The 11,002-nt window shown below is 48.1% G+C and overlaps 1 protein-coding gene across 1 annotated transcript; it reads left to right on the plus strand.

The window, feature by feature from the left end:
• The first annotated feature begins 2,784 nt into the window (after positions 1–2,784).
• HTR3C (5-hydroxytryptamine receptor 3C) lies at positions 2,785–10,482 on the plus strand. The gene is made up of 9 exons (XM_005548435.3): positions 2,785–2,851; positions 4,427–4,593; positions 4,999–5,043; positions 5,854–5,963; positions 6,542–6,711; positions 8,399–8,559; positions 9,400–9,604; positions 9,796–10,011; positions 10,092–10,482. The coding sequence occupies exons 1-9, from the start codon at positions 2,785–2,787 to the stop codon at positions 10,475–10,477; spliced, it is 1,527 nt and encodes a 508-aa protein (XP_005548492.3). The 3' UTR covers positions 10,478–10,482.
• The last annotated feature ends 520 nt before the right edge of the window (positions 10,483–11,002 follow it).

Below are 11,002 nucleotides of genomic sequence, written 5' to 3' on the forward strand. Positions count from 1 at the left end.
TCCAGATCGGTCCTTGATTGCACCTGTGTTTGACTTGCTTTAAAAGTACATTATGTATAGAACCACCTGGCTGCCTGGCTTGGGAGGGCATCTGTAGCCTGGCCAGTTGCCCCAGCCCTCATGACAACAACTTCCTCCTTGTGTCAGCCAGTACCTTGTGTTGCAGGTGCCAACGTGTCTCCCAGGTGAACCCTTTCAAGTCATGAAAGAACGCTCTAAACCATGAGCAGGTTTCCTTCCTTCTTTCTTTTCTTTCTTTCTCTCTTTCTCCTTCCTTTCTTCCTGCCTTCCTGCCTTCCTTCTCTGTCTCTTCCCTTTCTTTCTTTCTTTCTTTCTTTCTTTCTTTCTTTCTTTCTTTCTTTCTTTCTCTTTCTTTCTTTCTTTCTCTTTCTTTCTTTCTTTCTTTCTTTCTTTCTTTCTTTCTTTCTTTCTTTCTTTCTTTCCTTCCTCCTTCCTTCCTTCCTTCCTTCCTTCCTTTTTTTGAGATGGAGTCATGCTCTGTCACCCAGGCTCAAGTGCAGTGGTGTGATCTTGGCTCACTTCACCTCCCGGGTTCAAGTGATTCTCCTGCCTCAGCCTCCTGAGTAGCACACATCTTTCTCCCTCCCTCCCTCCATCCCTCCCTTCCTGCTTGCTTGCTCGCTCTCTCTCTCTCTCTCTCTCCTTTCTTATAGAGTCTTGCTCTGTTGCTCAGGCTGGAACATAGTGGCACCATTATGGCTCGCTGCAGCCTTGACCTTCTGGGGTCAAGCAATTCTCTCACCTCAGCCTCCCAAGTAGTGAGAACTATAAGCACACACCAGCACACCTGGCTCATTTTAAAAATTACTTTTTGTCTGGGTGCGGTGGCTCACACCTGTAATCCCAGTAATTTGGGAGGCCGAGGCAGGTGGACCACAAGGTCAAGAGCTTGAGACCATCCTGGCCAACACGGTGAAACCCCGTCTCTACTAAAAATACAAAAATTAGCTGGGCATGGTAGTGCATGGCTGTAGTCCCAGCTACTCGAGAGACTGAGACAAATAATTGCTTAAACCCAGGAGGCAGAGGTTGCAGTGAGCCGAGATTGCGCCACTGCACTCCAGCCTGGGTGACAGAGCAAGACTCCGTCTCAAAAAAATAAATAAATAAATAAAATTACTTTTTGTAGAGTTGGGGTCTCACTATGTTGCCTATGCTGGTCTCAAACTCCTGGGCTCAAGCGGTCTTCCTGCCTCGGCCTCCCAAAGTGGGATTACAGGTGTGAGCCACCATGCCTGGCCTGGAGCAGGTTTTCTAACAATTCCTCTGTTCCCTTCTCTTCCTCCCTTTCTTGCTCCTTCCACTCCAGTACTTCTAGCCACGTTTCTGCTTCTCTTTCTCCCCTCTTTGATTCTTCCTTTCCGTTCAACCTCTGGCTCAGGCTGGCCAAGTTTCCAAATCAGGGAAGAAATTATTTGCAGAGCTGGTAGGTCTGAAGGACTGTGGCTACTGCAAACCTCAAATGGAATCCACTGCAGCCCCCTCCAGTTGCCTTCCTACTTTGGGCCTCTAAGTTATTCCTGCATTTTTCAGCACTTTCTACTTAGGGCTGTCCTGATCATCGATTCTGAACAAAGTTTCTTTTGTATTCTACATCTGGCCCTTCACCCTTTCTGCAAGGAAAAAATGTCCAAGTCTTTCTGGAAATGTAGCTTAGATACTTGAAATAAAAATGCTCCAATTCATTCATTTGAGCCGATTTTTTTTTAATAGGAATGTGGTGACATAAGACATAATATTAACACATGCCAATAATATTGATGTTAGCTGAGATTACTAGTTTACAATAACGCTATGTATTAACACTATTGACAGCACAAAGTGTTACTATCTTAATTTTATGATTTTTTATTATCATGTAATCAATGCATAGCCTAAAAATTATATAGAGAACATTGGTTTGGGGAGAATAAATCAGAAAGGCAGAGACACTGTAAAGAGAAAATCTAGTTAGGGGCTACTGGAAAAGTACAGACACTAGATGATGAATGCATGAACCAAGCTTTATAATTTGGCATTTGGAATAATTCCACTGTCAACAAAAGCTGTAAGATACTTTGGTAAGGGGGCCGGGCTTGGTGGCTCAGGCCTATAATCCCAGCACTTTGGGAGTCCGAGGCGGGCGGATCATGAGGTCAGGAGATTGAGACCATCCTGGCTAACACAGTGAAACCCCGTCTCTACTAAAAATACAAAAAAGTAGCCGGGCGTGGTGGCGGGTGCCTATAGTCCCAGCTACTCCGGAGGCTAAGGCAAGAGAATCACTTGAACCAGGGAGGTGGAGGTTGCAGGGAGCCGAGATGGCGCCACTGCACTCCAGCCTGGGCAACAGAGTGAAACTCTGTCTCAAAAAAAAAAAAAAAAGATATACTTTGGTATTCATAACCAAATCACTAAGTATTGCCACCTTTCCAAATCTGCAGAGTCCCTGGTCTCAGAAGCACACAATCCTAATTTCCCCAGCCCACATTCTCTCATTAAGGCACATTATTTTGTTTTGGATCTCAGCACACAGCTGCCAAACAGAATGCTTCTCCCCAGTGTCCGCCCAATTTTCTGCCTGCCTGGAGCCCGGAAGGTGCACCTGGGCAGAGCCAACGCAGGACACTTGGTGGGACCTCTCTGGCCACAGGCTCTCACAGGGAGTGGTCACTTGCCATGAGTAGTATTCAAAACCAGCAAGCAAGGTGTGGTCTGAGCTCCTTTAAGCTCCAGCGTTTGGGGGCTCCTGGTGAGTCCCCAGAGAAGAGTCCAGAAAGAAGAATGGAAGGAGGGTGGCCTGCGAGGGGGGGTGTCCTCCTCTGCCTCACTGTCAGTCTTCTGCTTCAAGGTAAGATGGGACAAGAACAGGGAAGACCAGAATGTGGTTCTGAGGGACACCTGGACTCACCTCTAGCACTTGGAGGGCATTCAGAATGAACGTGTTAAATATTTCTTCCATAATGTCTGTGTCCTGATTTCCTTTTGCTGACAGGTAGAAAAACATTTCACTGATGAGTACAAACAGACTTTCTCTATTCCTGCCTGCACAGGGATCTATCAAACCGTCTCATTTCACCACTTCTCCAATTCCACCTTTTCACCGACTTCTGATGCTCCTCTGCCTCAACCCTCTTCCCCCCTCCTTGTCTCTGTTTCTCTTGATGTGATATCTATGGGAAGAGTAGCTGCTGATTTTAAACATGCCCTGAGGGAGGGGACAATCTGAGGTGTAAATGAGTAGATATTTTGCTTCCATGAAGTAATATTTGTTCCCAATCTGGGCACGTACCTTAAATATTATGGAAAGAGATGGAGATAGAGAGAAGGAGGCAGAGAAAAGAACCATATAATGATGGCAATGGGGCAAAGATGCCACTCAGGTACTACCCAGATGGCTCCCTGGCCGTGGCCAAGAGACGATATCTGCACCGGTCTCACTTTGTGGTTTTTTGTTTTTTGTTGTTGTTTGTTTTTTGACATGGAGTCTCACTCTGTTGCCCAGGCTGGAGTGCAGTGGCGTGATCTCGGCTCACTGCAACCTCCGCCTCCCAGGTTCAAGTGATTCTCCTGACTTAGCTTCCTGAATAGTTGGGATTACAGGCGCACACCACCACACCCAGCTGATTTTTGTATTTTTAGTAGAGATGGGGTTTCACCATGTTGGCCAGGATGGTCTCGATCTCTTGACCTTATGATCCACCCACCTCGGCCTCCCAAAGTGCTGGGATTACAGGCATGAGCCACCGCGCCTGGCACACCGGCCTCACTTTGTGACTGAACAAATGCTGTATGCTCAGTGATGTCACCTCGTGATCCCAATGCTAGAAATAACCCACAAGATAACTGAGGTCACTAAATCTGAGAAGAGCAAAATGAATGCATAGCACCAAGGTAAGCACCTAGTCAGATACCTACTACATTTCCCGTATCTACCTAGCAAGCACAGTTGTGTAAAATGTCTCTTATCCTCTTGATAAATCAGTTCTTGCCTTCAGTAGACCTAAGATCCTAAGAGTTAGAGAGAGAAATGCATTAGCATCGATTTTTAGGTGACCTGGACCACAAGATTTGGGCAGTTCTACTGCTAGGTGAGCCAAGAGCCTTGCGACGGGTACATTAAAGGACTCCTGGAAGTAGCTGCCATTGCACTTAAGCCAAGTTTTCATACAGATTTGGGCAAACTTTGCATGAGGATGAAACAATGGGAATGAGAATAGAGCCCTGACCTCAGCTCACCACATCAACTTCCACCATTTGCCTACCAGCCCAGCCCATCATCCCCCAACCATGGCCTTGGGAGTCTTGGCATGGGAAGGAGGGGCTCACCTGCTCCTCTCAGTATATCCCCTATTTTGTCTCTCTGCAGAGAGACTCCAGCCCTGGAAATAGAGTCCCTCTCTCACGGAGTCTCTGCTCTCTATAGGAAAAGGCGACGCTTTTACCATCAATTGCTCAGGCTTTGACCAGCATGGGGTTGACCCTGCTGCCTTCCAAGCAGTGTTTGACAGAAAGGCCTTCTGTCCATTCACCAACTACAGCATCCCTACCCATGTCAACATCTCCTTCACCCTGTCTGCCATCCTGGGAGTGGTGAGATTTAGTCCCTGCATCTTTCCCATGGCTTCTAATAAGGAACAAGGACCCTCTGCCCTGTCAACCCAACATGGCCCTGGCCCCGTGGTGAACAAGAGGTACCCTGGATGGATTTAACACAAGTTAGATGGTTTTCCTATGCAATGGAGAGGCACGAAGAAGAATACTACAGTGATATTTTTTCAGGAAGCCATTTGTCTTTGAATCCTGTCGTTTCTTAGTCTGTATATTAATTAAAATCAGAATTGCCCGTAGACACAAGGGAAACAAGTGAGGAAAAGACAATTCAGCATCTACAACAATGCCTGACCCAATAAATTAGTAAATATTGGTGGGAATATGAGGTGGACATGGGCCAAACCTTTTTACACTAATAATCCTGCATGGAAATTTCCTCGTCAGGATGCACAGCTCCAGCTGCTGACGTCATTCCTGTGGATGGATTTGGTAAGGCAGATTCAAGTATCTCCTCCCCACTTCATTTATAATTTTAAGCCTGAGGAGTTAGAAGTGACTTAAAGGGACCAGGAGCGGTGGCTCACGCCTGTAATCCCAGCACTTTGGGAGGCCGAGGCAGGTGGATCACCTGAGGTCAGGAGTTCGAGACCAGCCTGACCAACATGGTAAAACTCCATCGCTAATAAAAATACAAAAATTATCTGGGTGTGGTGGCAGGTGCCTGTAATCCCAGCTATTCGAGAGGCTGAGACAGAAGAATTGCTTGAACCAGGGAGGCAGAGGTTGCAGAGAGCCAAGATTGTGCCACTGCACCCCAGCCTAGGTGACAAGAGCGAAACTCCATCTCACACACACACACACACACACACAAAAGTGACTTAAAAGTTTTCTAGTTCAAACCTCTACCCAAAGTATAACTTTTTCTGGGATCTGGGACAAAATAACTCCATGTAGAATTGGACTCACCGTGGGAACCCAAACCTCCCCGGGAATCTTAGGAAGGAAGAAATAGCAACTCCAAAAAAAAAAAATGCTAAGTGGTTGCAGGCCAATATATTGGTGTGGTCCTAGCTCCAAGTGATTTTAGGCCATATTTAATATCTACCTGGCAAAAGCCTATCAAGGGGCACTTTTCTGGTGACACTTTGTTAAATCAAGAATGGGGGGGATAGGCTGTGGTCATTAGGGTCACAAATGGGAGTGGGAGGATCAAGGTGTAAAGAAGAATGGAAAGGGTGGGAGAGGCCGACAGGAGAAGCTCACCATCACTCACCTCTGTCCCTCACTGCCCTGATGCAGGTGTGGGACAATCCTTTCATTAGTTGGAACCCAAAAGAGTGTGTTGGCATCAATAAACTCACGGTATTAGCTGAAAACCTGTGGCTCCCAGACATCTTTATCATGGAATCGTGCGTATCCAGGCTGGGGAAGCCAGCATGAAACCTCATCTGCCAAGAACAGCCTAGGGTCAGCACAGGGCATGGGGCCACCAAAAGATTCAGGCACACAGTCTCGACAAACCGACTTCCACAAATCACTACAAGTAGAAGAGGCGAGAGAGTGACATTAAAGAAAGAGCCCAGGGCCAGGCGAGGTGGCTCACGCCTGTAATCCCAGCAATTTGGGAGGCCGAGGCAAGTGGATCACCTGAGGTCAGGAGTTCGAGACCAGGCTGACCAACATGTTGAAACCATATCTCTAATAAAAAAACAAAATTAGCCGGGTGTGGTGGTGGGCGCCTGTAATTCCAGCTAATCGGGAGGCTGAGGCAGGAGAATTGCTTGAACCTGGGAGGCAGAGGTTGCAGTGAGCCGAGATTGAGTCACTGAACTCCAGCCTGGGCAACAAGAGTGAAACTTTGTCTCAAAAACAAAAAATAAATAAAAAGAGAAAGAGCCTAGAAGGAGAGCACAGCAGGGGAGGCCCTGGAAGGAAGGGAGACAAGAGCTGATAAAGCCTCCATCTCTTCCCTTCCTTCCCCAAACAGCATGGATGTGTCTCAGATGCCTTCAGGTCTCACTGCCTATATCAGCAGTGAAGGTCAAATAAAGTACAATAAGCCAATGAGGGTGACCAGCATCTGTAACCTGGACATCTTCTACTTCCCTTTTGACCAACAGAACTGTACCTTCACCTTCAGTTCTTTCCTCCACACAGGTAAGTGTGACACATTTTGGTAGCTGTTTAAGATTCAGGGAAAGACATTTGAGTGGTGTAGGTATCGTTAGAAAAGGTTTTGGATCAGTGTTGCTCCACTCTGGTGGCCTAACAAAGCTTTTTGAAAATACCAATAACTGTCCAGGCACAGTGGCTCACACTGTAATCTCAGCACTTTGGGAGGCAAAGGCGGGACGAACGCTTGTGCCCAGGAGTTTGAGACCAGCCTGGGCAACATAGTGAGACCTCGATCTCTACAAAATATAAAAAGAATTAGCCCCAGCTACTTGGGAGGCTGAGGCAGGAGGATCATTTGAGCCACAGAGGCTGAGGCTGCAGTGAGCTGTGATTGCACACTGCATTCCAGCCTGAGTGACAGAGTGAGACTCTGTTTTTAAAACAAAAAACAGGGCCGGGTGCGGTGGCTCATGCCTGTAATCCCAGCACTTTGGGAGACCGAGGCAGGCGGATCACAAGGTCAGGAGATTGAGACCATCCTGGCTAACACAGTGAAACCCTGTCTCTACTAAAAGTACAAAAAAAAAAAAAATTAGCCAGGCGTGGTGGCGGACAGCTGTAGTCCCAGCTACTTGGGAGGCTGAGGCAGGAGAATGGCATGACCTGGGAGGCAGAGCTTGCAGTGAGCCGAGATCGTGCCACTGCACTCCAGCCTGGGCGACAGAGCAAGACTCCGTCTCCAAAAAGAAAAAAAAAAAAAAAAACAGGCCGGGCGCAGCGGCTCACGTCTGTAATCCCAGCACTTTGGGAGGCCAAGACCGGCGGATCATGAGGTCACGAGATCCAGACCATCCTGACTAACACAGTGAAACCCCGTCTCTGCTAAATATACAAAAAATCAGCCGGTCATAGTGGCGGGCGCCTGTAGTCCCAGCTACTAGGGAAGCTGAGGCAGGAGAATGGTGTGAAACTCGGGAGGGAGAGGTTGCAGTGAGCCGAGATTGCACCACTGCACTCCAGCCTGGGCGACAGAGCGAGACTCTGTCTCAAAAACAAAACAAAACAAAACAAAAACAAAAACAAAATCCTAATAACTGCACATCACCCCAGATGCCAATTAAATTGTCCCAAGTGGGGCCCAGGTGATGCTAACATGCAGACAGGGTTAAGAACTGCTGCTTTACAAGCTGGGCGGCCCTTGTGCCAAATGAGGCCCAGCTGACTCTGAGCTGCTGCACACCTATAATTTTTAGCTCAAATCTTTTAACTCTAATAGCTAACACACTTAAAAACCGGTAAATTAATATAACCGAATGCCACCAGGTGTCACGTGGCAGATTTGGATAAACTAAAACCATCAAAGTGGGCATGCATATAATTATTAAAATATTGAGCTCTTCAAGCTTGATTCCACTAAAACACCACCATACAACTGGGGGACTGAGAAGGAAAATAGGAACGACTCCAAAAGTTCTTGACTCACATTTGAGTCATATCCAATATTCCCATAATGAACTAGATTCACTCTTGTTTTCAACAACAAAAGAAATTAATGCTGCTGCCCACACACATATGAATTGCTAGTCAGGTAACCCACTTCTGAGAAAACCAGAATACCCTGCTTTAAAAGGACAGACGAAAATTTGTTTTAGAAGCTCAGTGGGGGAGGAATCCAATTTCGTGGGCAGACTTACCTGTGTAGTAATGAACTGACCGGCCTCCCTTCCAGTGGACGGCATGCTGCTGGGCATGGACAAGGAGGTGTGGGAGATCACAGACACGTCTCACAACGTCATCCGAACCCAGGGGGAATGGGAGCTCTTGGGCATCAACAAGGCCACCCCAAAGATGTCCATGGGCAACAACCTATATGACCAGATCATGTTCTATGTGAGTCCAGGGGTCCCTGTTTGACTTCTGATCCCAGCAGCTTCGTGATTGTCCTCTTGACCTAATGCTCTTTGGGAAGTGAAAAAGAAGCTCCAGGCCGGGATCAGTGGTTCACACCTGTAATCCCAACACTTTGGGAGGCCGAGGTGGGCGGATCACCTGAGGTCAGGAGTTCAAGACCAGCCTGGCCAACATGGTGAAACCCCGTCTCTACTAAAAAAAAAAAAAAAAATTAGCCAGGTGTGGTGGTACATGCCTGTAGTTCCAGCTACTCGGGAGGCTGAGACAGGAGAATCGCTTGAACCCAGGAGGTGGAGGCTGCAGTGAGCTGAGATAGTGCCCCTGCACTCCAGCCTGGGCAAGACAGTGAGACTCCATCTCAAAAAAAAAAAAAAAAAGTTCCAGAGGGTTGGGCGCCTGCTCCCCACTGCCCCATCTACCTAATTACCCTGAAGCAGGATCCCCAAGGCCTCCCCCGCTCCCCATTCACCCACTCCTCATTCACCCGCTGCTGCTCTGGAGAGGGGAGGAATGGCTGGACTGTAATAAGCCCTGCCACTCAGAATGGAACAGCTCACCCCTACTGCTCACAATGACTTCAAGGGTCCACTTGCACCTAAAATTCTCCAGTCATTGTGTTCCTAGTAGGTTAAAAATGAATGCAAATTAGACAACAAATCAGAGGCCGCTATGTAGACGAGCACAATTAAATGTGCAAATGTTACTTAAAAAGATCGTCCCCAGCAGCCTCACAGCACATTGGCAAGGATTAGGGGTCAGATATACAAATTGAGCCCTCTGCCATCTATTTATCTGCCATCTTCTCTGGTCTCTTTCCAGGTGGCCATCAGGCACAGGCCCAGCCTCTACATCATAAACCTGCTGGTGCCCAGTAGCTTTCTGATTGCCATTGACGCCCTCAGCTTCTACCTGCCAGCAGAGAGCGAGAATCACGCCCCATTCAAGATAACGCTTCTGCTGGGCTGCAACGTCTTCCTGCTCATGATGAATGACTTGCTTCCTGCCAGTGGCAACCCCTTCATCAGTATGGCTCCTCCCACTTTCCGGAGGAGAAAAGGCACCCAGGGCCAGGGAGGAGGGCCAGGAGAAATGGCTGCTGCTCCGCCGAAGGAAGGAAGGAAGGGGCTGTGAAAGAAGACTGGATTTAGGAAAGAGGCATGAGAAATACTTACAGATAAATTTGCCTGGTTTACTTATAATTTGTTCTGCCCTCAGGTGTCTACTTCGCCCTGTCCCTCTCCCTGATGGTGGGCAGCCTGCTGGAGACCATCTTCATTACCTACCTGCTGCACGTGGCCACCACCCAGCCCGCACCCCTGCCTCTGTGGTTCCACTCCCTGCTGCTCCACTGCACCAGCCCAGGGAGATGCTGTCCCACTGCAGCCTGGAAGGGAAATAAAGGCCTGGGTCTCACCCCCACCCACCTGCCTGGTGAGGGAAGTCAGCACTGCCCACACTCCTCTAATCCTGTCCCTTCCCACTTCATGGCTGAGCCTCTGTCCTCTCCACAGGCACAAAGGAGGCGGGGGAGTTAACAGGGAAGCAGCTGGGACCCAGAGAGACCGAGCTAGATGGGGGCTCAGGATGCACAAAGACCCAGCTAATGGAGCAGTGGGTGCAGTTCAGCCACGCGATAGACACCCTGCTCTACCAGACTCACTTTCCTTATCTTAGCCACTTATCCCCAGTGACTACCATGTCCCCTTCTAAATTCCAAAAACTCCAGCACAGTACTACCAAGCAGGTTCAGGATGGCCCTGGACAATTTCCTGTCTGTTGCTCAGGCTGCGTATTCCTGCTCACCTTCAGTCTCCCTGAGCTACCACCTAACTCCTCACTCCCTGATCAATGGAAGTCCAGGTCAGTGGAGTCTCTCCTTGATCAATCACCCCAATAAACAACTTTCCAGGAACTACTGGCTCTTCAGTTTGTTTGTTTATTTATTTATTTATTGAGACAGAGTCTTGCTCTGTCACCCAGGCTGGAGTGCAGTGGTGCCATCTCAGCTCACTGCAACCTCCACCTCCCAGGCTCAAGTGATTCTCATATCTCAGCCTCCTGAGTAGCTGGGATTACAGGTGCACACCATCACACCCAGGTAATTTTTGTATTTTTAGTAGAGACGGGGTTTCGCCATGTTGGCCAGGCTGGTCTGGAACTCCTGACCTCAAGTGTTCTGCCTGCCTCGGCCTCCCAAAGTGCTGGGATTACAAGCGTGAGCCACCTCATCCAGCCCTCTTCGTTATATTTATTACAAACTCTGGGGTGGAGACTCCTCTTGCAGAAGCTTTGATACTTCCCCCTAAGCAGGTGTAATCTGATGTGATGTTAAGGGTTTTAGACACTTTCAGAGTTTTATAAGAATAAGAAAGACAAGTCTTATTTGTGAGAAATTATTTCATTTGCAATAAAATATTTACAA

Source organism: Macaca fascicularis, chromosome 2 (genome assembly GCF_037993035.2).
Source record: "Macaca fascicularis isolate 582-1 chromosome 2, T2T-MFA8v1.1".
Classification (NCBI taxonomy): Eukaryota; Metazoa; Chordata; class Mammalia; order Primates; family Cercopithecidae; genus Macaca; species Macaca fascicularis.